Here is a 27,848-nt window from a genome sequence, read left to right on the forward strand (position 1 = left end):
ACTGAGTTACACCAAGGGAAAATGCTAAAGCTATGCTGCACCCCACGACCCCATCATAACTGATTACTTTTAAGTTTAATTTCATGTGCTGGAAAAGCTGCCGAGGGACCCTGTACTCACCCTCGTTCTGATGCCAACTCATCTTTCCCTCCCACTAATAAACTCAGAATGCTGTACCCTTGAAGCACTCCTCGTAACAATCTCCTAACTAGGACTGCAAATGGGTCGGATCGATTCATGACCCAACCCAACCCCATTTAGACCCAACCAGATCCAAATTTTAGAACCCGCGGCGCCGGATCAAATTCTAAATTTGAGCCTGTTCTATTTTTCGGGTCGGATCTGGGTCAACCCAATCTCAACCCGACCCGAACCTTTTTTTGGAGGTCAATTTAGATCTTTTACCCAAAGACCCAATCTAACCCGACCCAAATCCGAATTACCCATTTAGACCCAAACACCCCTCTGCCCCCCTCGGTCCACCCCATCCATTGCCTCCTCTCCCGAGTGATGATGTACTCTTTCTCCTTCACCAAACCCTAAACTATCTCCAGATATCTCTCGAATTCTCGACTCTGAGAGGCAACAGCGGTCATCAGATCCAAGATTGTTGCTGCTCTCCTCATGGTTGTGCTCGTCGTCATCTTCCTCGCCGACAGAGCCATTGCGGCGGACACTCCTGCCCCGAGCAGCACCTCCACCGCTGGTCCCGTCGCTCTTTCCCTCGCCATCGCTGTCGTCGCCTCATCCATTGCGCTTCTCCTCGAATCTTTCCGCCACTGAGATCTCCACTGATGCTGGGTCAGATCCGTAAATCTCTGCAGCTCGGCAGCTTTTCCGATTTGAGTTTTGTGATAGACGGTGCCTTTCTTAGTCTAGATACTTCATATATGTGGTTATTTAGAGATTTTGGTTGGTTTTTTTCTCCTAGCATTGTTCGAGTCACTTCTCCCTAGACGTCTTTTGTGGTTCTTTGTGGTTAGATCTGAACCTTAAGGTAATAAGGATGTAATAAGGATGCATACGTCTAGGATTCGTTCTCTCTGAGAGATTTTGTAGATTACTTCTACTACATGGATCTATATTATTTGGTGTTCTTTTTGTCCACCTTAGCTTTGATTCTTGATGGATTTGGTATTTGTAACGAATGATCTGGTACTTTAATGCTGCATTATTGATATGCATAATCCGGATCCGACCCAGATCCAAATTTTGAGTCGGATCTGGATTATACATGGATTCAATCCAATCCGAATAACCTCTTGAGTCAAAAATTGTAGCTCTGGATCCCACCTGGTCTTCAATTGAGTCAAATCTGGATTAGAATCTGAACAAAAAGCCAGATTGAATTGGGGTCGCTCAAGACTCGACCCATTTGCATCCCTACCCTCAACTGAAACTGTTCCGTATATCCTCCGGAATGAGAGCTCAGCTTTAAGCAAAAAAAATGAGAGCTCAGCCACCTGAGCTCCCTTTCTACCAGCCTGAATGCCTTTGCGACACCTTCAACAAAATGGCAGATGACCAAGTGGTACTGTAAGTAACCAAAAAAAATGCTCACACCTCCAATGAGCCTGGATTGTCCAAATGCACATGTTACCAAGACTCACTAATCAAGAAAAAAGCTGCTGCAGCCCTTCATCAGTACACTAGAAACTACATTCCGACAAGGTGCCAAAGAGAGATGAGAGCCCTTAAAATAGTTCCTCATAAGTTTTGATACTCGTTCATAACACAATTTTGACACTTATCCTTGCACCACCGGACACTAAAAGAGGACACCACATCAAACTTATTGAGATGCTTTAATACCAGTTCAGGATATCTAAATATAACTCGCTACTTAATATTATTTTCCTTCTCACTCCTCAAGTGCTTTTAGCTTCCGATAACCTTTATCAGTGCCAAATAACCTGATAGTGGTGGAAAGTTCGATTGGTTAGAAGATCGTTCTACAAGTCATACAACAACAATATTGATATATGGCAGTTTTGAAAAGCATATCTGAGATGCTAACTTCTGAAGTCCAAATGCAATGGATTAGTCTTGGGAAACAAAAACAACCAGAGGGAAAGACGTTGGTTTTCATAAAACATGCCCATGGTCTCAGAACCATGTTCTCTCAATATACAAATTGTACAAGCAAGATTTGTGACTTACACTCTATTAAAGGTGACTGATTTAATTAGCCAAATAAACTAAACCAGCAAATTTTTGCATGTCAATTAGGAATGCCATGTTCTTTTTGTCTCTAGCATCCGGAAAGAATATATTAATAGATGAACCTACGAAGGTGGCACAAAGATATACATAAAGAAAAGAAAGTTCATGTTTATAGATTGTTCTAGCGTGCCACCTGCAAAGGTGGCACAAAGATATATAATTATTTAATCAGCCAAATCCATGAAAAACCAACTGGCAAATTTTTGCATGTGCCAATTAGGAATGCCATGTTTTTTTACCCTGAAATCTGGAAAGAATATATTCCAACAGATGAACCTGCAAAGGTGGAACCTAGATATTCATGAAGAAGAGAAATTTATGTTTTTAGAATGTTCTAGTGCTCTCAATTGAATTAATTTGCTTTCTGAAAACAATTTTGTTAAAGCTAGATTCTGGTGCCTTTTCATTTTCCTGCTGGGATCTAGCAGTCACAAAAAACCATAACCATCAGATCTTGTCCTAACTATTTTGGCAGGATTGGCGACTTTAAAACTCTCTTGAATTACACCAGAAGTGGTGACCACAAGGCTGCATCCTTGAAGAGAAATAAGGCATGGGACATGCACCAAACCAAAGGCCAACGTAGGAACCAATCATGATGCAATTTGATGACCAAGGAATCTGTTAACTCTATCACCAAGGATATAGCAAGGTGTACTTCTAGAGAATGTTGCATGTGAAGTTTCGCTGATCCAATTGTCTGTGTATTATGTCCATTGTTTGTTAGCCTCTGTTGTTGTTTACAAATAACTATATGTACCATATAATGAGATTTTAAGTGTACATGTTGATTGATAGTGATTGAAGGCAGGTCCTATTGTCATTTAATTAGCCTCTAAAAATATGAAAATTAGATGGTGCAACAGCTGTCATGACTATGACAATGCAAATTGCTATCTAACTGATTCATAGTATACATGCACAACAATATACACTCACCAGTCCATGTAGATGAAAGTTGATGAGTAATTTCCAGACTTGGTGTAGAGCACACGATGATGGTAGTCATGAAATTCCGCACTATAACATCAACCAACCAGGTGTCAGGAGATGAACACCACAACTCAGAAAGGCTTCAACTGGGAGATCAAAACGGAAAAGGTTGTAACTCACCCTCCATATAATGGCAAGAATTTGGCAGGGCTCCATGGGAAGTGGTATCCACTATGAGCCTCAACTGTCTCCAGGACTCTCAATATCACCCATAACCACAGAGTGAGCATATGCGGACCAGTGAGAGCAGGACCAATAATGGTTGCAAAGCCAAGAAATAATATTTCAGCAGGATGGGCATATTCAGAAGTTAATCCAAATGGAGTAGCATATCTGCATAATACGTACATATAAGGAGAGTAGTAATGAACGAACAAACTGTAGAAGTAATGCTACGTACTCATGATGAATACTGTGGACATGCTTGTATAGCCATTTTGTGTGCAGCACTCTATGTCCCCAGTAGAACACAAAGTCCTCCAGGATAAAGTAGAAAAGTATTTGAGATAGAATAACACTCCTGCAAAACAGAACCATGGATCCACATAAATAACATGAACCTTTGCTGAAGTCAACAAGCAACTCCCATCTATTTGGATTGTACTTAATATTTTTTTTTTCCTCATGCCTTTCAAGCCATATAATGGAGACATCACAAGCTTTTTCAAATGTTTTCAGGTGCACAGCAAAGTGTGGTTTTTGATTCCACTAAAAATTGCATGGACATTCGTGCAAAGATGAAGCTTGCTTGGGAGCATAATTGATTCTAGAGCATCATAACAGAGGAAACCTGTTAATACCAGGGTGGCAATGGAAGACTGCTTCTCAGGCCCATGTATCTGAAGGCAGGATAAGAAACGATCATAACTGGCAAGTTCACACAGACATGATAGAGGATTAGGCGCATGACACATTTTCCCTGCGCATCTGGAGTGTTACTCTTTTTCTGCAAAGATAAATAGTTTGGTCATTGAAATATCAAACCAAAAAGAAGTCGTAGGAAAGGTGTACATGGTGCATGCTAAAAAATTCATGTCAGATCAGCTAATACAAGGACAACTACAAATTGATTCCCTAAAACAACACCAGAAAATGTACAAGCAAAGATTCTGGTACACATCAAGAAAAGTTACAAAATGTCGATGGAAGTATGCCGAGTCACTTGTTGACTGCTATAAGGTTCAAAAGACTCCAGCTAAATGCACAATTTTCAGGCCATGGACTGCTAGATGAATTAAGAGATGGATTTCATAACTGAGCAGTTAAAAGCAGATTCAACATCTTATTAGCAGTCCTATTTAACATCAACATGGTTAAATAAAGTTTTCTTATCAGTCGGAACATGTAGCTTACCAACTTGTTCAAAGCCAAGCATAAATGCTCATACATTTTTGATCCAAGAGGATCACCAGACCTGTTGTGGACCACTCTGGCCACTTCACACAGGTCTGGACAGGGTTTGGAGGCAAGCTCTGCTAGATCCAAACAAATTTGCATATCAAAACTTTCGGGGCTATAACTTTCCAATAACACATCTAATTGAGGTGCTCTTTTCTAAAAAAATGGCTTTAAATTTACAAGGATGCACCAACCCCTGGGTTCATTGCACCTAGGTAACATTAGGTTTTGAAAATATATAGGCCTTGAAACAGGCCAATCAAAGTAAAAGTTTTCTTTTTGGATAAAACTTCGACCATGCATATCTTCAGAAAGATTTTAGCTTTTTTTCAAGATTATTTCTACTAGCTTGCTGTTTAGGAAAAACTGCGACCTCTTCTAACTGGAACATAAATATGATCCAGATTCTATAAGGGCAGATCTTGCTAGTGTAAATGGAGGATCTATGTAATAGTTTTAATCATCTTTAATGAAAGAAGAGGGTTTAAAACCTGCTTTTGAAAATTCTAGTATTCTCTCTTATTTTTACAAAGGGATTTGAGTTGAGCAGATTGAGGGGGAAAAAAATCTTCTTTCTCCCTGATTGGATTACATTTCATGGTAGAATACAAGAATAATAGTCTTAGCACAACTGCTATGCAAATTGAAGGACAAGAGATTGTCCATACAAGTTGGTTTTGGACAGTAAATTAATCCAAAAACATGCTTTGATTGCTATGATAAAAACAGGTTATTACAATATAAATAGCATCCTTTTTATCTAAACACAAAAAAATAGGTGGCAAATGTGATGGAGCTGAAAACAGACCTTGAAACATTAAAAAAATTGAACACCCAATCTCAGGGTCAAAGAGCGAAATGGTATCTTGCTATTTGTTACTCCAGTTGATGATTGGAGTTCAAAGAAGGTACAAAAGCTTGCAGTGGGGCATACAAAATGATGCGTGGCAATCTTTCGATGACATGAAAGAATGGATAACACTAAGAGCTCATTTGGTTCGCGGGAAAAGAAGGGAGGAAAGTGTGGTCAACGGAAAAGTAATAAGATGCCTCTTGTTTGGTTGAAGTTTTCAAATGAGAGAGATGGAAAAGTTGTACTCCCATATGAATATAGTTCCCACATTTCATGGAAAAGTCTTTCCCATGAGAAACATGGAAAAGTTACTTTTCCATGAGGCGGGAATCACTCTATCTTTATTTTTTTCTAAAAAGACTCTTCAGCATTAAAGAGGCATTAAAGACCTAACTTTTATTAAGGGTATAATAGGAATTACACATAACTTTCCCAGAAAAGTGGATGGTCAACCAAATATAAACACTCTAAAAATCTGTCACTTTTCCATGTTAAACCAAACATGCCAAAAGTACATTCCCAGGCATTTTCTTCCCAGGAATCATATTCCTAGGGGAAAAAATGCTTCCCGCGAACCAAACGAGCCCTAAGAGTAAGGTGCATAATATAGTGAAGACAACCCATCAGCCTATACGAGGTTAGGTATTAGTGGAGATCATCATTTTTATGGGATAAAACTTCAAATGGAGTTAAATCATGGTTTCAGCAAGAGTCATATAGAATACACATGTACTACAGTAGAATCAAATTTATATTATACCAAATCAGATACCATTAAGGAGAAAGTGCAATCTTTGGAGACATACAAAATTGCAATTATGTTAAAGATTCTTCTTCAGGAGGCAATAGAGTCATCACCACCAATCATCAACAATTAGTAGATCTGTGGTACCAAATGACAAGTGTCGTGCAAAGAGGTACAAAGGAGACAGCCTGTGGAAGCATTATTAAGGAGGAAATTTATATAATATCCTGCCCAGTAAAGACATTTAATCAAATGTTTGATAGCCTCTTTGATGTTCTTTCTTCAGTTCCCATTCTAGTATCTGCCATTCTCTTTCTGCTTCAGTCTGCATATATGTCAGACTTCCCCCTTTGATGCATTACCTATAATTTTTGGTTAAAAAGTATTGCCAAAGAATTTGTAGCAATCAGGAAAAAAGTGGAAGAATGGGAAAAGAATAAATATGAACAATAATTTATAATTTAGAAATGAGAGAAGGGTGACTTAGATGAGTTGGACATCTATAACGTAACCCAAGGTGTGCACCAGCATCGTGTGATTTCATACATGTAGAAGGAATGAAAAAAGGTAGAGGACCGAAAATCACATAGGATGAAGTAGTACCGGCCCAACCCTTAAGCGACCCAGGCGGTTGCCTAAGGCCCTGGCCCAAAGAAAGGCCCCGGCAAGCGAGCGAGAAAGAGAGAGAGAGAGGGAAAATCTCAAAATAGAAAGAAGGTCGGAGAGGGCAGCGGAGGAGGCCTGAGAGTTATCACAGCAAGAAGAGGGAGACGACGTGGAGGAGGGTTTGCTCGCAACTCGCCCCATGACGATATGCCACCCCCAGCGGCACCGCCCTCCGCAACGGTGCCGCCTCCATCTCCTCCTCCCCCTCCTCCTCCTTCTAGAAGACCGCCCCCTCTTCTCAGCCGATTCTGGTGTCCTCTCTCTCGATCTCCCACCCGATCGGTTATCCCCATCGGGGCTTGGCTTCCGATTTCGTGATTTCTTGCTTTCTTGATCCAGGTAATGCTTCGTTGAAGAAGAGGGTAGAGGATGTGATGCCGATCGCCGCCGAGCACGAGCGGGATGAGATTGAGTTCGAGTTCGAGCTCGAGGTAGGTTTTATCATGTCTTGCTTTCTTGTGCTCCCCTTCTTGCTTGCTTGATTGCTTCATGAGAGATAATCGCGATCTTGCCCACTTCTTATTTCATTTTGCTGGATTCAGGGAAGGAAGATTTTCGATATGGAGGCTCCAGTCGGTCCGTTCGGCACCAAGGTCAATGGCTCTGATTTATTCTGAAATTTGCTTCAGATTTTGAAAGTCCTGAGATTCTGATATTGTCATTTTCTATTTCGTTGGTGTTCTATTATTGTTATTATTGTTATTATTCTTGTTATTGTTAAATTATAATTAGATCTAGTCGATGATAGATAGTAAATATAGATCTTTCTATTTTATATTCTTGTAATATTGTGTGACAAAAAGACATGTTATAGACCTAAACGATGGATAATGTGGAGACATACAGATCCATCAAATAAAATTGATAGCAGAAAAATGTCATAAACTTTAAAACTTCTCTTGGTGCTCCCAGGAGAGTACCAGAGCCTAGCGGTAGGCTTCCCTGGGTGGAGTTTGGGTCTCACATGAGAGCCTAGCGGAGAAGTTTTTCAAAATTAAAGTTGATAAAATCTTATTTGCGGTCAACTATGTCATAAGAAATATTAAATGAATTAGCTATATTATCAATTGAAAATAATATTTTAATGAATCTAGAGTACAAAAGTTTAATTAGTAATTTTGCATCTCAAAAAGCTAGACGAATTATTTTTAAATAAATTTTTAAAATAATTTGCACTTATTAAAAAAATTTTCATCATTTTTTTTAAAAAAAAAAAAGACCTCTCTTAGTGAGTTCGCCTTAGGCCCCCAAATGCATTGGGCCGCCCCTGCCCCAACTAGTTTGGGATTACGGCTTAGTTGAGTTGAGTTTAATAGTTTGTAATTTGAGAAGCCAAATTCAGAGCAAGGGTCTATCTACATAAAGACCATTGTCATCAACCACATACAAAGTCATCATACTCTTCAGGTCTCAAAGCCAAATAGTTTGCATTTCATCAAAAAGACATGAGTTTTATGATAGATTTTAGATAATAGTTGAAAATAATTCCTAGTCTAGATATACAAGTAGAAAGAAGTGGCGTATCTCATTGACTCTAGCATGAAGGACACTATAAATAGGATGCAATATAATGACAAATAAGAATCTAATGGCCTATAAGGAAACAAGAGGGGAACTGATGACATTCAAGAAACCAACTTGTACTTACTAAAAGAAGATCCAGTGCATCAATTACATTTATTCCATTTTCCAGAAATGAAGAAGAAGGAGATGCATCAGAATCTGATCAAGGGGTTTCCCCTCCTTGCCAAGAATCTAGAACTTATCACCAGTGCCAATTCCAAGAAGTATAAGTCGAAGTCAAGTTGCAATATACTGAAACTTAGAACACAGCTAGCCGCACATATAAAACAAAGCTAAGCAAACAAGAAAAAGCTCGTAATTCAATTTGTATTTCGGACAAATAGTCACAAGGAAATAATTATCTTCTTGGATGGAACAATAACATCATAAAGATTTAGCTATTGCAGCATTCCAGTGCATGAACAGGGAAGAGATATTAAACATTACAGTTCAAAAGTAAATAACATAAGCTGGGAAATTCTAAGCAAACCTGAATTTTGTATTGGTTGAAAAGACCTGCCCTCTCAAAGCATAAAGATGGAAGCCCAGAAAGGAAGAAAACACTTTCATGTACTATGAAAGTACCCAGGGTAGCCAATTGAAATTCACTGAAATGAGTGATCAGATACTGCAGAACCAAAAATTAGGAACAATTAGAAACTATCCATGTGGATAACAGTTGGCATCCAGTCAAGAAGTTGTAACAAGAAACTCAGGCAAACACCAAGAGTCTTTATAACTTTGCTGGAAACATGTGGATCTACTGCCAATAGTTGAGAGTTCAGCATGCAAGCTACTGTATGCAGAAAAGAAGTGCATCTTGTGAGTTGATCCAAAGTCTACTTGTCCAACATATTCATGTCTTGAAAGCACTTAAATAAATAGCAATAGGAAAATAAGTGCAAGTGCAGATTATAAATAAGTAGAAACAAGGAGATCAGGTTGTTGTCATTCGAGCCAGGTAGACCCATTACTGAATTGTAAACACAAATACCTTAGACAATGTGCATAACAATTGCTTACATAACATGAATGGGTCAGAGGGTAACAATGCTGTCAATGTGCTATCGAGAAATTTGATATGCGACAACGTTGTTGATGACAATTGCATGGCTATCACAGGCACTTGCTTAGGTTCCTAGGTCCAATGAAGAGTGGTGCTTGCACCATAGGTGTTTTTGGGGCCATGGAACTTAGGGAAGTACATAGACTAGGCTCAATGGACCAAACTGATCCCCTGGATCTTTCTTGCTAAACAGAAACTTTTGCAGGACATTTTTTTTTTGATATTAACAACAATTTAGAATTATTTTTAACATAACATTAGTAAACATATTTTAAAATTTTAGCATACATATTGGTTGAAATTGTATTTCAAATTTAATGACAAAAATGGTAAATAAGTATTAGAATTAAATTTATTACAAGTATTTCCAACGGTCATGGAAGCCATTGGGAACAATATACAACACTTTTAATATAAGTAACAATATTTAGAAGCACCATGTTATGATTTTTTGAAATACAAATCAGCCTTACATATTTATCAATATCAGCATTAATATAAGCAACATTTTTTCTTTTATTTATATGGACAAAAAATATGACCATGTTTTTTCTTAGCATATACATGCAAAATTCTCATGTATAATGTATTGCTCTATATGCCATAGGCTGAGCTACAGGGCAGAAAGCAGGGCCCTTTATTAAAGATAATCAAGAACCAAAAAACCTTCATTTCAAAAAAGGAAAAAAGAATCACCCGGAGGCTTTAAAACAAAAAAGCCTCACCTTCCAATAGCTAAAACCCACGCACTTAAGCATGTCCTTATTCCAAAGCAGTTCACGCAAAACCGCAGTCCCTGAAAGGCATCATAATTGGGAGGGACATGTCCCTTTATTTGGGAATTGAGCTAGGCAAGCACCTCGGGACAAAAGAGCAATCACTTGAGGACCAACACGACACCTACAGTCTGAAAGACCACGTATTCTAACAGCTGTGACCCATAAAAGGTAGCAAGTTAGATCAAATGTACAAAGCACACTTGAGGCAATATGAAGAGTCTTCACGAGCTCTCAATCTTTGTGATACTAAATGAAAGATGACATTGTTTAAATATTATTGATAGTTTGACACTGTAAAACTGAGAATCTCATTTTTCATGGGATCTTCATCATTGTTTTCATGAGATTGTGAAACCTTTGGGAGCACAAGTTGGGTGTGCAGAAAAGTTTCAACTTAAATCAAACAAAGAATTGTTCTTAAATTATATGTCAAGGGACAGACTATTTCTAATGTCTTCTTATAGATCTGAGATTAGGTAAATGGGATAGTTGTGCAGAATCAAAAAGGGGGGAAAAAAAGAAATTCCTACACATGAATTTTTTAAAAAAATGCAGTTCTTGACCGAGAAGGAAACAAGGATGTTTTAGTGCTAATCTTGTTCAATCAACAATTATGGCTTAGCTCTAATGGTAGTGCATGTGACTCCTTCGTAAACGAAGCCATCTAAACATCATCAACATGTTTTTCGATATATGCAATCTCACCACTTACTTGACTCTTCAAGTGGCACAGGAAGACAGTATTAATGGATTAGTTGATTTTACTAGAGTTACGAACAAGCATGATCACATCACACCCACTATGAACAGATGTAATGTTACAATATGAGAATCGAGACTTCAGAAGGTGCCAAATCAGTAATCAGTGATCAAACGTAGTAGTAATACAGCCTTCGTTCAGAAATTTCTAGAAATACATGAAAATATGGACCCAGAAATGATCGAATACTATCACGCAACCCATGCAGCTTCTATAATCGATGAGGACCGCGATCTTTTTTTTAAATCTTCGCCACTGTTAGAGCAGTAAAAACACTGACTCTGTTACCCGATTTGCCTCTTTCCCTCCAGGCAACAAGCCTCCGATTCCTCTTCTAGCACCACGCCCTCTAATAAAACCATCTAACGCAAACAAGAGTCCGAGATGAGCATCAAGAATCGCTCAAAACCGGATCAAAAACATCTCCAAAATCCTAGTAATGATCCAATAAAAGTCAAATCAAAACCCACGACCATCCAAGAAAGCCCAAGATCGACCCCTTCAAGAAAACACAAAAAATCAAGAGCAGATCAGAGGAGATTTTTAAGCAAAAAGCGAGACGAGAAGCAGAATCACAGATCCGATCGCAGGCGCAGCACAGAAACACAGATACTAGGGTTTAGAGACGGCGCTTCAAAGAATGTGGCATGAAAAGAGAGCGACATGAGCATAGAGATGGTACCGTCCAGCCGGCTTCGAGAAGAGACGCCATGGCCATGGTGGATGAGGGGAGGGGAGCGGCGACGGGAGAGCAAGATTTACTAGGGAGAGGAGGAGGAGGAGGAGGAGGAGAGGAAGGCGGTGGAGAGGAGAGTGGGAGAGAGAGAGTGTCCGCTCGGAGCGCGGACAGAGACCACGCGGGCGGAGTGACAGACTGTCGTCCATGTGGTGAGGGGAAGCCGTCCGTATATGGAGAAGAGGAATCCTCGTGAGGCGGGCTTTTGCAAGCGAAATCAGACTTGCCCTGGCCCCGCAATTCGATCCTTCTCCACGTCACGCAAGATGCCGCCCTCCTGCCCGCCCCCCAAATAAAACCCATTTTTTTATAACAGGAAGAGAAAATTACTGCACCCAATAAGGGCACACCCCCTAAATCCGCTACAATGTATCGAGCTAAAGCACAAGGCAAGTCCTAGATTCGCTGAGAGGCTTTCTAATTATGCTAAGGCCCATTTGAAGGAATTATTAACGGCAAATTTTTAGAAATAGAGCTTTTATACAAAACTATTTACTATTTGGTAATTATATTTATAAAGTGTTATACCACTTTAACATGCATTTGGTAAACAGACTGAGAAAATATTTTTGGTATGACAAAATGATTATAAAAAATATTACATAGTATTATATAATAGAGCATAATAAAATATAATATATATTAATACATAAATATATAATATAATATAATATTATTGTAATATAATAAAATATTATTATAATATAGTAATATAATATTGTATGCTATAGCATAATAATTTAATATAATATTAAATTACTTAACACAATATATCAATGTATTATGATATAATGTAATATAATATTATATTTGTAGTATAATACAATAATAAAGATATAAAATATTATAATTATTACCATAAATTAATTTTCTATAATATAACAAATTTTCTAGCTATGTGATAAAATTGGTTAAACAATTATTAAAGAAACATTTTGTATAATTGTTATATTTTATGACGGGCATTTGGGTCAAAAAAAAAGCTTTTCAACCGGACCTAAAAATATTTTTTCGGAAAGCTCCAAAATAGAGCTTCTTGCAAAAAGCTGAATGTGCTTTTTAACCCTTCAAAAGCTCTCCCAAACGGAGCCTAAATGGTCTGTCATATGATTTGCTTCCTTGAACACATGCGCAACAAAATATTAAGTTTTTAGAAATTTATACTTGCTATATTCAAAAACGATAATAAACAAGTCAAGTCGAGCTTAGATTTGAATCAAGCTCGAGCAGCTTAACTCATTTGCACCTCCTATCCTAAACAATTGAGTGGACCTTGGAGGTTGGCGACGTGGATGGAGTGGAAAGTGGCAAATCTTTAGGTATAATACTCACTCATCTTCTGCTTTACTAAGTCCAAGAGTGCAATGGAGCCAAGCTAAGTCGAGTAGCTAGACACTCAAGCTCGACTCGATTCAAAATATTTGGGCTTGAAACTTGACTCAAGATTGATTGAACCTTAATATCCAATCTCAAACTTGAATCAATAAAAAAAAAAGCAATACTTGAAATCGACTCGGCTCGATTCGACTATTGACGGAGCTATGCTCAAGCTGGAATTCGAGCCTTAGTCATAATTAATATAGTTAAAACAAAATATAACAAAATATTATTTTTTTAATATAAAATTAATAATATATTAGAAAATAAAAAAATATAATATTATTAAAATGTATATATATATTCGACCAAACTTGCGAACCTTCTAATCAAGTATTTTACTATTCGAGCTTGGTAATAGTCCAGTCGAGTCGAGCTCAAGTAGCTTGCGAGCTACTCGGCTCATTTGCACCCACTATCTTGGACTACTAAATGGATTCTGGAGGTTGGTGGCATGCATGGAGTGGAAGTGCGCAAGTCAACCCCGTGTGGCAAGAGCATGTGGTAATTTTTCACCGAATGTGCTTTATTTATTTTTTCCCTTAAAAAAAAGATAGATGACAATTGAAAGTTGTGAATCCCTCTACATATAAATTGCAACGGAAAATCTAAAATAAAAGTACAAAATTGTATAAAAATAGCAATAATTTATTGGAATATTTTGAACTCATGCAAGCATTTCTAAATTATATGAGAAATGCAGATAGAAACCAAAATTTTGAGATGCTCGTCTGTTGCATGTTCCCTAAAATGATGAGCCTCAAGAGGAGGGAAGAATTCTCACCAATGTACTGCAAATGCAAGCTCCAGCGTAGACTGATCAGCACTCCACAACTCATTTTTGAGACAAAAATGACAAGAAGCAGGAGAAGAAAGAAAGGGGAAAAAAAAAAGGTTTCTTGCTGTGATGGTTTTTCGAAAAACTTCTCCCATCCTATGGTCGATGATATTAGGGAGCAAAGGAAAATCTTCATCAGATAGCAATGTCATATGTATAGACAATTGGATGGTACAAAAATCTGTCAAGAGGAGATGGGGGAGATTAGTTATTTATGGCTCATGCTATTACTATTCCACAATGTAATATGAGGCATAATTTCTCGAATGGTTTGCTTATGGATCGGCATCGTAACGTATTCATGCTGTAAGGGTTGACCGTCGCTGGAAAAACAAAGAATTTCAGCGCAGCATCGAGGCCAGTTCGCACGTGAGAAACGCGACAGTACGCGAGCTCGCCTACCGTCACCAACTCGGGCTGGAGCTGCAGGGAACGTATCTTTTGTGTTTTGTCGTTTCAATGGCTCGATCTTTCTTGGAGCCAGTTATTTACCGGTGGTGTTACCGCCGGTCACGTCGACGTTTAGATACCACACCAAACCCCGGACACCACCGCCGGCCGCATCGAGAGTCGAGAGAAATGTTGCCGGTGATCCTAATCGATCACATGATATCACGTGCTCATGTCCAAAAGGTGGGCCCATGGGTGCTTCGCTTAAGTTCCGAATTCAGTGCGCGACAGTTTTTATCAGTTTCTGCGGCCGGTCACATGCAAACGCAAACAAAAATGGAGACAAGATTCTGGACGGGCTTCCACACCCCACGTGAGCAAGATTGCAGGACATGCACGTATTCGATTCATGCTATACACGTGGAAAATAAAATACTGCAGCTGTGCTGGTTTTTATTATTTAACTTTTGGGATGGCCATCAGAGAAGCCAAATTTGGATATGATTAATTACACCGTAATTTTTTTTTTTCTTTGTCAGCTTGCCCGGTTCCCTCTCTAAATGAGATCAAGCACCGTTGGGACTGTCAATTGTAGGGATAATTTTAGAGATATTTGCTTAGAGATTGCACCGGACAAAGATCGGTACATCTGCCTTAGCGGGAAAAAAAAAGAAGAAGTTACATCTTAATTTATGCGTTGGCCATCAAGAATTATGCTAGTTTCAACCTGCTGCTACGTGATATTCGCAGACTCTTAGATAAAAATGGTCTCTTATAAGGTTGATGACCTGTGAGAAGAATGCGGTCGCTTGACTGCCCGTAGTTATAGGTTGTTAAGCAAATAAATTAAGCAGCAACCGGAAATTATCAATGTAGTCTCCTCCATAGTAGTTGGAACTCGAAAGAAAGCTGCGTCGACACCGTCATTATGCATACAGTCACTAGAAGAGGGAGCACACGTTGAAAGGTCACGAGGGCTGTCCAAACCCGGCCCCAGCAGTCTGATGCCAGGCTTGAGCCTAACCCGAGTTTGAACTTGTTTTCCTTGAATTTCCAAAGCTCTGAGCCTGAAAATTCAAGTACTAAAACTTGAACCGAGTCACGTCAGCTCTTCAGCTGGTCTGACCCATTCTACAGAACCAAGCAACTAATAGATTTCAGGCTTATTACTAAGCCACCTTTTCTGCTGAGACAGAAAAATTTGGTCTACTAACACGTCAACGTATAGATATAATGTAAAAGCTTCACTATAAAAAAAATAAAGATTACAAAATACAAAATTACTTTATAAACTCTTGTCCTCAATGCATCTGGTCTCTAGAATACAGAATAGAGTAAATTAATTTAGACTCGAGCTGGTATTTCTACAGTAATCAGATTAGGCTAATATATAACTAGTGTCCTGAGTCCATGTGCATTTGAACTAGTATCCTAAGTAGACCAACTAGAATTGATGCGGACTCGATTTTATAAAATTTGTAAACTTAAGACATACATGAGATTTCCCATAAATGGATCACAGGCCAACCAAAAGAGTACTCGCAGTGTTGATGGAAGCAAGGCAGCTCACAACTCCAATAAAGCAGATTTGGAGCCCATAGTCCCGGTGAATTGCCTCACATAGTCTTCAACCTGATCCAAAAGAGAGAGCGAGAGATTGATATATTTCGTCATGCGAGTCCTCCAGTGGAAAGTTAATGCATCGCTGAGAGTACAAAAGAGGCACGATCATGATGGAGAATGAATCTTTGCCAAAGAGAATTCAACGTGAACACTTGCTAGAAGAGGGCGTAAGATCCTGATGGGATAAAACCAACAACGGAGTGGGTGAGAGATGCTCACAATTAAATCTAACGGTTCCTAATGCTTCTTGAAAAAAAATTATTCATACTTTATAATATTTAATATAAGATTTAAGATTTAAATAGGGAACACCTACCCCCCTGGGGGAGCGCGTCGATCCCTCCTCCGGTTTCGCTTCTTGGCTCCAGTATCATGATATCATATAATTCATTCTACTTTAATGGACTTAAATAACTCTACTTTTCATATATTCATAAGGTCCCAGAGCATTCCTTAGTTTTTGTACGCCATTGTTTACTAATTTCCTTAACGTGACCTCAGAACTATGTGACCTATGAGCTGTGCGAATAGTGACAAAGGTCCTTCGCCGCATTGATCGTTTAATTACTTCGTCTTTAAGATGATGAGCAACTAGCAATCTCTGTTAAGAACGTGTCGGTACCTCGGATCTCTGAAGAAAATTAATCAGAACCTTATCTTAAGAACATTGTGTATCAAAATGTTCATTACGGAAACTTGTTAGCAGATCCATTTATTCAAAAAGATATTTTGAATTGCAAAACTGAAATTATGCCTATAATTAGATTCTTCAAGACAGAAAATTTATATATATTAGCAGTCCATTTAATTCATGGAGTAGCCAGCAATGTATAGGGATCTTGAATTGCAAAAGAAAAAGATCAGTTGCTGGTTAGTTTCAGGCTTTGGGCTCATCCAGTAACGACCAGGGAAGAAGGTGGAAAAAGGAAAAACTCATCAGGGGCAACTCCAAATGAAAAAACAAAAAAATTATAAATATTTTGAAAACTTTCAAAATAAGGTTATAAATTCACCAGAGTAAGATGGTACCAATTTATTAAAAATACCGATGCACCATCCAGTACCGAGTTTTACATCCTTGCTTTAAATAATTATCTTTCATGTTTTGTAAGTGAGCAATCTAAATTTTACTAATCAGGTTAGGCGGTGTTTGATCAGCTGGAAATCACCTTGTCCACAAGCTTCCGAGTCATTCCTGATTCAACCCTGATATCCTCCACAAATACACATTTGATCACACTATGTAACTTTGAAATAGAAGCCTCCATACCCACAAAACATGCACTCTTATGATAAAAAAGTTTATAGCAACATATATTGAGATTTTAAATTAATGGAACGACGAATATGCTGTTGATAAAGGACATCATAATTAAACATACTCATCAAAGAATTGCTAATGAACAGTTCTTTGGTTGAGAAAATCACTCAAAAAAGTTCACTCGGGTGTACTGCACCAATCGCTTTGATAAAAATGGCACATTTCACAATACCAATTCAAAGGAAGGAATGACAATACACACCAGCTGAATGATATTTATGAGGCAATTTTGATTGTAACACTGCTAGAACATGCAATGCCACTCCCCTGAAGTCAAGAACAAGCACAGCATTGCACCAATCAAGCACCCTCATCCATATAATTATCCTCGCCAAGTCTTCAATCTGGATCCAGAGAGTGAGTGAGAGAGAGAGAGCAAGAGTGAAGTATATTTCTTTCTGAAGACAACAGGGATAACTTTATAAACTTAGGAATGCAACATTGGTTTATCGCATAACAATTCCTTCCTGCTAGCATATGGGCCTTCGGCTGTGTCACGCAGGCTGGTCCTCCACCCCATGGCCTCTGTGATTTCTTGAATCTCATCCATAATAAATTTTGAATCACGAATGTAAGCACGCCCACCAGGTCTTAATATGCGATCCATCTCCAGTAAGATGCTTGAGATGTTGCACCTGACAATAGGAGAGATTAGTATAGGCAGTTGCTACAATGGAATAAGCCTACCTGCTTCCAAATCCCGTCTACCATGACTGATCTAGACCATTTGGTTTTCTAACATGTTAGAAGGCCCATAGAAAGCCCTTAATAGGACGGTCACCAACCAACGGTCACCACATTTTCCAAATAGAATAAATGTAAGAGGTTCTTTTACCCCAATATTTTGGTGTGGGTAGAAACAGACAGAAAGCAACTGTGTAGAAAGACAAATAAAATTGACATGGAAATAAATATGAAATTGTGCAAATTAAAACTGCTTGCTGCAAAAAATTCTTGGTACCTTTTCTGCTCTCTGGAGAACAGACCAAAAGCATGCAGTAGATCGTAAGTTCTTGGATATGTATCAAACGGTTCACACCTGCAGAAGAAAATACAACTCAAGTTTACAATAATAAGAAATTCAAATAAACTGGCTCGAAAGCCTAACATAAACAAATTAAATATATGACTAGTATAAGTCAATGCTCTGAATATCAATTATAAATCTGATGTTAAGTCCAACAGTGGAAGGTAATTTGATTAAAATGTACAAAATGTACAGTGAAGAAAAGTAACCCCATTTCAAGAACCATACGAACCTAAAAACACATCAAGTAATAATTTACTATAGGTTAGGTTCCATGCTGTGAAATAGTACTACGTATTTTTAACAAAAAAGATCAGTAAGATTCAAGGCCTGCAAAACCTAGGTAGACAAACCAATGCAGCTGTTTATGATATCAATCTAATATCTGAAGGCAAAGCTTATGCAGATTTTTTCGGTTGAGAGACCAGTTAGTTGACATATTTGATCAAAGCTAGTATATTTCAGCTTTTCAGATGAATTAAATACACATATATAGATGCAAATCATATATAAAATGGTGAAGAAAGAAAATTGTCTAAAGTTTCCCATGTTTAGAATTCAAAACTGAAATATCATAGCAAGTCATTTTCATCTGTTAAATGATAGAGATAACAAGGTGGATAGACCATACCAGTCATGGATCACCCCTATAAGTCCACGATCATATATTACAGGCAATGTGTTGGGTCCACTAACTGGGACAACATTCATTACCCAGCAATCAATTTGACTGTTAATTAATGCAGCCGCAAACCTGCCACAAGATGGTGATTCATGATCATACAACAAAGGAATACCAGCTCAGCAGCATGATGCAGCAGGGGGAGCATAAGCGAAGAATTGATTAGTCTTTTTATTTCTAGTCAGTAAATCCAGAACAAGAGTAGTCATGAAGCAGAAATAAAACAGCATATTAAAAAGAATAGGTCAAAGCAAGAGAAAGGATGATATGAGGAAAAAGGACATTTTACATCCAAAGTAATATAAAAGGCAAAAGTTTTAACAGAAAAAGGATCTGCCTAGGTCACGCTTCAACAAAATGATCCACTACCATCACTTTGCTATTTACTATAGGCGATGAGACAACAACTGCGATACCAAAAGATCATTGCCCTGTTACTATCTACACACTCCACATAGCTTCTGTTGTAGAGATCCATATTAGATTTTAAGTGAATTGATTTCTCCACTATGATTAGACCAACTAGTTTCCTTAATCATCATGTCATCTAATGAAATATTTCTAACTGTGCAAACAAATGGTTTTCAATATATGATTAGGAATATGAGCAAGGTCCCAAACGCAGTAGGCAGTACTTCATCGAACCCACCTGAGAACATTGTTTCCACTTTTGCTACAGCTTCCTAGTGCTTCTATGCCGTCTTTATAGGATTATCAAGTACTTTTCATCATTAAGAGCAGACTAGAATTAGTCTAATTGTATAAAATGTACAGCTCATTATTCTATAAATATTTGGAATTTGCAGATTAGTTGTCTTCAATATTATTTAATATCTGGTAATTAGATAAGTATAATATACTGAAGTTTTGAAAGCTTTCCCACACCACACCCACCCCTAACTCATTAAACTAAGGGCCCAAATAAACAATCAAATCAACCACTGAGAATCGATCTTTTTCTACCAGTACTCAAGTTCAATTCAAACCAGTCAGCATTAAAAGTCAAATCACACTACCATATGACAAACAAACTAGAGATATTTAATCCAAAAAGGCATCAGCCTTCATTAGAAATATTATATTTACTATTACTATTACAGGATCTTCTAAAAATTCAGCCAATATACTGGCTGAAAAACTGAGATACTTTAGAACACCATGTTAAGCACAGTGTGACAAGTACCTCTAGGTCCTGATCCTCTGTTTTTTTTTTTTTTTTGCCTACTAAGACTTTGATCAATAAAACTATCAATAATCTCAGCCTAATTTTAAGGGGGAAAGATCAGCAGAGAAAAAAACTCCATTTACTCAACTGTTAAGTGAATAAAGCTTACTCACACTGTTCATGGACCAAGTTTATCTACTCTATATAAGCCCTATCTTTTTGGTAGTCTACAGAAGTACTATCTGAATAATATATTTGATCACTGCTCCCAAAGTTTTGTTCTAAGTTGCTTTATTTTGGTCAATATATCACTAGTTATCCAATTATAACACAGTTTGCACATGCAAATTATTGATGTATTTCTCTAGCATCAAAACTACAAGAATGCACCTTTCATAATGATAATGGTACATTAATCAAGTTAAATTATAATATTTTCTATATTTGAAAGTTTTACTCCTTTTTTAAATGTTTGAATTGTTGTATAAATGTTTCTAAATCAAGTTTCACAACAGTTGCTTGGAGCATCTTAAGATACCATATGTCAAGTATCATATTAACACTTCAAAATGGAAGTGCGAAAGGGAAAAAGTTTACCCTCCAAATCCAGCTCTCATGTCCATCACATTTCGCAAATTCATTTTTTTCCAACGAAAAATCCGGATATAGCCTGAAATGATGTCATTCCAGTATTTTGTCTCTGCCATGAAGAGCTCATTTTTTGCTATATAAGCATCCATTTCTACACCTTGAAGCATTTGTGGTGGCTCATTCAAGCGAGCAGGCCAGGCTGTAATATTTGCTCCATATTCACTCTCAGGAAGTTGGCTAATGCATGCTTTCAGATCAACATACCTGCAGAAAGAGCTACTTACAGAACACAGAAAAAGAAATTGAAAAGTAAATTGAATAAAAATACATTCAGAAAGCATCATGCAGTGCATTTTTGGTGAACTGAAGCAACAAAATTTCTTTCTAAATAAAAGGACCTTGTTATTCAGTTATCATTTTAGATCTTCTTTAAAACTAATAATTTCCAGAGGTCTATAAGAGTTGCTGTACCTAAAAAAGTATCAAGAACGCATAGTTTGCTACACCAAAAGATTTAAGGCTGTAATCGGAGGTTTCAGTTTAATTTCATGTTTTATTTTTCTTGTTAATTAAAAAAGAATTTGAGTTTTAAGGAAGAGGTATTCAGTTGTAAGGAAGAGAAACCCAAGGGGGGAAGGTTGAAATGGAATGGATTGTGAATTTGACTTCTTCTTTTTTAAAGAATAAATAATGGTGAGAGTGCCAGCATCTAAGCTCAGATCGAATCTCTCCCGGGGCATGCTCTGAGGAGAGGAGTGTAGATTGGGGACCCAAGTCCAGCTGGCCTGTGCTTTTCAAAATTAATAAAATAAATCTCCAATTGCATGATCTAGGCATTACGTGAATTTTCAGAACATAGCAGACTTCAATTTGGATAAAGTTATAACCGGCAAAAACATGAATATTGCAAAATATCATGAATTGCATTGAAATGTAGAAGAGCCATCACCAACCTTCCCTTTTATTACCAAAAGTTCATTATTACATCCCACATATATGCTACAATCCGAGTTGACTAATGGGGATAACAATAATCTTTTAAGGTGTTACATTTTAGTTAGTAAAGTAACTAGCGGCAACAGGATACAGAATAAGCTTTACAGGGTGATATATGTACGGTGGCAAAGAAGGTAGGGACACCCAGAAAGAAGCTTCTACAACTCCTATTATTTGTTTAAAGTTCATATATCAAACAAGAAAGAGCATCAACTATAAAACAATTCTGGATCATTCCTACAACACTGAGCATAAAGGACTTGAAGATACCAAACATTATTTGGGTCATCCTCTGCATTGCATAGTGGAGGTTGGATGTCAGAACTGCGACTTATATGGCAAGAATTGTTTAAAGGCTTTTGCCATATGGCAATATACCCCTCCTTCTTCACAAGTTCCCAACAAATACGAGCAGTAAGGTTCTCCATCTCTATACATATAAATCACATGTCAGATCCACATACAGAGAAACAATAAAGAAGCTTCATCAAAGCACTCATAGATATAAGTAGACAAAGAAAACTATTCATTCTAAAGATAGATACATTGAAACCTTATATTTCTGATAAACTAGGAGTTGGAAAGTTTACAAGGAAAGTTATTGATTCTGAATATAGATATGCCAAAACCTTACCCATATGTGGATAAAATAGAGAGGGAAAGGCATTATTTATGGAGTTTTCTTCTACAACGGGACAAAGAATCAAAATTGATGTTTCAGTATCACAAAGATATCTATGGAATCTTGGTTATTTTCTTATTCAGCTCAACATGCGGAAACCCACTCTGCATAGGCGTACCTATCCTCAATTTTTCCTGTTATTGACAGGATTAATGAGAAGAAGATTTCTGTGCAGCCAACAAAAATAGATGGATCTATTTGCTGAAACAAAAAATTAGAGGAACACTTCATCTACCATTTCATCATCTTATGCAGTAGGGTTTAAGTCGAGAAAACACGAGTTACAATAAATGAATAATATTGGGTGAAAATTGCCTATGTTAATAAAAGAGTTGTTAGTACACTGAAAAATCACAGGGTTACTGAAAAACCACAGGATAGGACATCGAAGGAGAATAAGAACTAACAACTGGATATTACTTAGATGATCTCAAATTGAATGTTCATACATCAAACATACACAGAGCCATGGCATTTGCACGAGAAAATAGTAGTTACTTTAAAATGGGGATCAAATAGAGGATAGGGGGGAGAATTGAACTTGTTTATGTTATTCAAATGAAAGTGTCGGGGTAGATGACAGTCTCTTATGCAGTAGATAGTCAAATAAACAATGAACAAGAAACATTAGGTACTAAACACCCCCAAAGTTAATGGCTAAAAATAAGAATACACTAAATGCATTATTGAAACTATGCATCATTGGTGAATGCTGCATATATCAAACTCCATCTATCCAATTTATAATAAAAAAGCAGTTAAAAGAGTTAGAATCTGCTGTACATAAAACTTAAATATGGTCATATTGTCAAGTGACTATGATAAAGATCGATATGAACTCATAACAAGAGATGATATGGCTTACAAACATAGATATGTTTGCTGTGTTCAAAAACTTGGCAAATGCTGCATGTTATCCATGTATAAGTACCAATTACATCGCAAAACTGTAAACATACTCTTTTTTAAAATGACAATTTTGAAGGAAGATACCTTTCCATGCCTCCTGTTGGCTCTCTTCATGTTTATAAACTGGTTGTGCAGCCCAAACAAAATATCCTCCAGCTCTGAGCATTCTGTTAACCTCGAGGAGCAAAATTCCATCTTCACCAAAAGTTGAAAATTTATTAGCACAATGAAGCCAAGCAAATATTAGCAATCACACTCTTTAGAATTATACATTTATTTATTTTTTTTCAGAAAAGCAGGTACAAATTTCTAAACTCAACAACACAAGAAATGCCTAACATATTGTGGACCTTGGCAAAGAATATACATCAATCTCAGCAAGTTTGGAGGTAACAAAGATATATATCCATACAGAGAAGTAGGATATCTGAAGAACAGAATACAGTACCAGCACTGCCAGCTTGTATCTTTATGAATACACGTAACAATTTTAAGAGTAATATAAATGGAAGAATGACATACCATCACGGGTCCAATTTATTCGACATCTTGAACAATGAATCAAGTCAAATGCCTGGCTTGGATATAGTAACCGTCGTGTTGCAAAAGCTGCTATCATGGCTGGCACACCACGTTCAAGAGCAAACTGAATCTGATTTTCATGAATGTCTTTTGGAGCAATGGACAAGGTGATGACATTACGTGACAATAGAAAAGCACCAAAACTTGCCACACCACACCCAACATCCAGGGCAACTCTTGTATGAGTACCAAATGCAATATCTGGAACCATCTGCATGTTATGCGAGGAAGAAGAAATACTGCAGTCATATACACAAGATGAATATAAGTTAGAAACAAGACAATTTGGAAATTATGTAACCTTGGAGATCTGATCCAAGTATTGATTTGCTCCATGTATAAACTGGGTTCCACCACCTGGAAATTTAAATTTGTCATTAATCCTTGAGATCCAGTTTTGCCCTCCTTTATCTTCCACTAAGCGTGCATGTGGTACATTGCTATACCATACCTGAGATAATATTTTAAAATTTTAAAAAACAATTTGTCAAGAGAAAAAGAATAGTATGTCAGAGTAAAAACCTTCAGATAACAGCAAAATCTTCCAAAAGTAAATTGGATCAGTAATGTGGACAGCAGGATCTATCTTATGAGGAAAGAGACAAAAGACCACCGATTCTTACATGCAGCTTTGTGATTGTCTTAATGTCTCTTTGATTTGAAGGTTGGGCTTCGAGTTTCAGCTATCCACTATTATTTTTTGGGGTAAAAGTTTTGCATTTCCATTTACCACTTTCAAAGCTACTTAGGCATCAAAAAAGCAGAAAATTGTTTGAACTAATTGACATAGCTTGTTCAAGGGTACTCTAAAGCAAAAGAGATTCAGAGACATTTAAAAACTTGAGATATAGAGATTTTAAAATTTTGTGACTCTCATCATATTCATGAAACAAAGTTTGTTTTTCCTTTAGCAAATTGCACGACTGTCTTGATAAAAAGCTTTAGTTGGCAGCAATAAAATGCAACATTAATAATTTTGATAGTATGGTGTAAGAGATGTTTAAGCCAGAAGAATTAGGGAAGACAATATTTAAGCAAAAGAAGTTGTCAAATTGAGCATAATGACTTTTTCATATTTCTTTTACCTAGCATTTTAATGAAGACTTCAGTGAATGGACTATATAGTTTCCTTCTATATACAGTTTTCCATCGTTCTACAGACTTTGTAAATTCCATCTTCTTGGTTCACTTGCTAATTTTGGATCTTATACTCCCAAAAGACAATTTAGGTTCCAGAAGAAACTGTTACTCAAATGAGGACTTTGAGAAAAAAAAACATTGCAGATGGCATTTGTCTTCAATAAAACCAAACTTTAGAATTTGTAATGCAGTGTTACCAGCTCCTCCTATTATCTGGTGCTAAGGTATAAACCAGATTCTTCAATTTCTCTCTCCTCATTTGCATTATGCTACGGATGGCAGAAATGATTTTGTGAATGTTAGAGAACTTCATCACATGACTGAATAATTTAAACAAAAAAAAAATCTACTTATCTAACAACTTAGGTCCTGTGTCCTATGCTGTAATCGTCATATGCAACAGATCTGTCTACCTTGAATTTATACATGAGCGCCACATTACCAGAGTATAGCATATGTACAAAGTTCTGTCAGTTGCATTCCATTCTGGAGGCCTCATCAGAAGAACACACATATACTCAGAGACCTTTGCATATGAAATAGGTTAATGTGCAATTTGGATTTTGGAGGCACTGTAGTCAAACATGTTAACACATGAAAGTTAAATAAAATCTGTTTCTTAGGCAATTGAGGTTGGTTCTCGTAAAAATTGTGTGCAAAGAAAGAAGTATATAAGTGGACAACAAAGAAAAGGGGGAAGCAGAAGAACACTCGAAGAATGATGACCAAATTAACTTATAGTGTGAGAATAGGAATCATAAATTGTACATTAAATTAAACAAACTTGTCCTGCATGATTTGTTGTCAATTTAGCTTACAACTTTTAGATTTTAAGTGCTCTTCATTCAGGCAATTAGAAACTGTACTAGTTGCTTAAACTTCTTCAACCCAATCAGTCGAAATTAATCCAACAAAATAAGTGTGTTTCGCCGATTGGAGTTACAGAATATCTCGGCGTTTTCAATAATGAAACAAATACCTCATCTCTGCTTCTAGGCCACGGAATTGGGGTCTTGTAATCCTTCGGTGCAGGAACCAGACAGTCCAACCCTTTCCCTTGTGCTGGGCAGTGCCGCTCAAACTTCTGCCCTCTCTCAGTCGATTGGAGCTTCTTGATCTCCTCCTCATCGTCCAAGCAAGGAATATACTCCCTCATGCTTTCTGGACAGAGGTGAAACTTGTTAATCTTAACCCTAGCCCGCCCGCCCACCTCCCCATTCCCAATCCCCGCATCGCTCCCCGCTCCAACATCGTTATCCACCAGATCCGGGTCGAGCAGCCCCACGTCGAAGTCCTCCCTCATCATCCCATCCTCGTCCACGATCCCGACCCTCGCCGGCGGGGGCGGGGGCGAGGGAGGAGGAGGGGAACGGGAGGGAAGCGCCTCCGGCTGCTCGTCCTGCAGCGGCGGGGCTCCAGCGGCGTCGGGAGTGGTGGCGTTGGAGAGGAGGGCGGAGACGTCGAGGGTGACGTTGGCGTTGGGGGAGACGGTGACGGAAGGGGAGGAGGAGGGGAGGGAGTGGGTGTAGAAGACGAGCTGGGGGTAGCCGTCGGACCAATGCCGGCCGAGGTAGAAGGAGACGACGGCGGTGAGGGCGAGGACGGTGATCCTCACGAAGAGCGCCGTGCGGAAGACCTCTCCCAGCTCACGGAGGTCCTTCATGCTTCTACTCTCAACACAGCTCTCTCTCGCTCTCGCTCTCTGTTTGTGTTTGCGGAGAGGGGATGTAGGGATTTTATATCGACATCGAAGAGAGGGACGGCGCCGCTCTCACTTCTCGTCCTGCGAGGCAGCGAGGTCAAAAGCTACATGGTTGTAGATTTTGGGATCGCGTTCGGCGGTTTGAGGTGATGTGAGGTGGCTGCCCGGTGATTGACGGGCCGTTGGGGCGTGAACGTCTTGCCGCTAACCGGCTTGGTTCGCGTGGCTTGTACGATGATCCCCACGCGGACGCCTGGTGCCGTCCCACCCGGCGTTGGATGGGAGAATTCTACTCTCGGTCCCGTTTATCCCGGTTGGATTGGATCATGCGCTGACTCAGCTTTTACTTGTGGAATGTTTAACAAATAAGCGATTTTTTGAGTTTGGTGATGATTTCTTGGAGAAGCTTAACATGAAGGCAAGAACTTTCAATATAGAGTGGTTTAGGTGGTCCCACTTGTTCTTCCTAATTCTGTGGATCGAGGTTGAGAACATGCGGCGTCATTGTCATGTGCGTGCAAGCAGCAGAGGAGATTTAGGATAATTAACTGAATTTTATATAGATATTTAAAGATGGATTTAGAATAATTAACTTGATCTTGGAGAGCTTCTTAGATGTCTCGAAGCAAGAGGTTGGAATGCACTGCGAAATCTAATGGGTGGGCTTGTCCCTCTCATAACAGTCAATGAATCTCCCATGATCCATATTTTAACAACTCAAGAGAGTGAAGTATGTGGCTGTGAAACCTTCCCATGTTGCTCTTGGTTCAATGTTAGCACACGGCCCCAACTGTCTGATTATGAAACTCTTGAATGGAAGTTGATTTCATCCCTTCGAGTGATTCAAGAGGGTCCCAGGCAATCATATGGAGAGTGCGAAAAATTGAATCCTTGTTTGGAAGTAAAATTGGCATTGTTCTCCCACTCATTATCAGTTGATCTGCCTGTAATATTATTATCAATAACCTCAAGAACTCGTGCTCAAAATTCTTAGAAAAGAAAGTATTTTTGATGGTTGTATAAGATAAAGTTAGCGAAGGT

The 27,848-nt window shown here is 38.1% G+C and overlaps 2 protein-coding genes across 3 annotated transcripts; both read right to left on the reverse strand.

Moving 5' to 3' along the window:
• Nucleotides 1–1,579: 1,579 nt before the first annotated feature.
• LOC103716756 (very-long-chain aldehyde decarbonylase GL1-8) lies at nucleotides 1,580–11,929 on the reverse strand. Of its 2 annotated transcripts, XM_088713168.2 has the most exons (8): nucleotides 11,729–11,929; nucleotides 10,233–10,438; nucleotides 8,932–9,069; nucleotides 4,017–4,162; nucleotides 3,617–3,736; nucleotides 3,337–3,549; nucleotides 3,163–3,243; nucleotides 1,580–1,913 (listed from the first exon to the last, which is right to left on the reverse strand). In XM_088713168.2, exons 2-8 carry the CDS (start codon nucleotides 10,263–10,265, stop codon nucleotides 1,862–1,864), a joined length of 783 nt encoding a protein of 260 aa, XP_088569294.1. In that variant the 5' UTR covers nucleotides 10,266–10,438; nucleotides 11,729–11,929; the 3' UTR covers nucleotides 1,580–1,861. The 2 variants fall into 2 exon arrangements, with proteins under 2 accessions (XP_088569294.1, XP_008803120.3); XM_008804898.6 differs by lacking the exon at nucleotides 10,233–10,438.
• A 5,371-nt stretch (nucleotides 11,930–17,300) lies between these two features.
• LOC103716757 (putative methyltransferase PMT11) lies at nucleotides 17,301–27,206 on the reverse strand. The gene is made up of 9 exons (XM_008804900.5): nucleotides 26,085–27,206; nucleotides 24,267–24,416; nucleotides 23,906–24,176; nucleotides 23,468–23,578; nucleotides 22,063–22,222; nucleotides 20,803–21,060; nucleotides 18,990–19,112; nucleotides 18,293–18,370; nucleotides 17,301–17,966 (listed from the first exon to the last, which is right to left on the reverse strand). Exons 1-9 carry the CDS (start codon nucleotides 26,766–26,768, stop codon nucleotides 17,759–17,761), a joined length of 2,043 nt encoding a protein of 680 aa, XP_008803122.2. The 5' UTR covers nucleotides 26,769–27,206; the 3' UTR covers nucleotides 17,301–17,758.
• Between the last annotated feature and the right edge of the window lie 642 nt (nucleotides 27,207–27,848).

The sequence above is a fragment of the Phoenix dactylifera genome, chromosome 17 (genome assembly GCF_051530095.1).
Source record: "Phoenix dactylifera cultivar Ajwa chromosome 17, Ajwa_hap1_PhDact_Kaust_v1.1, whole genome shotgun sequence".
Taxonomy (NCBI): Eukaryota; Viridiplantae; Streptophyta; class Magnoliopsida; order Arecales; family Arecaceae; genus Phoenix; species Phoenix dactylifera.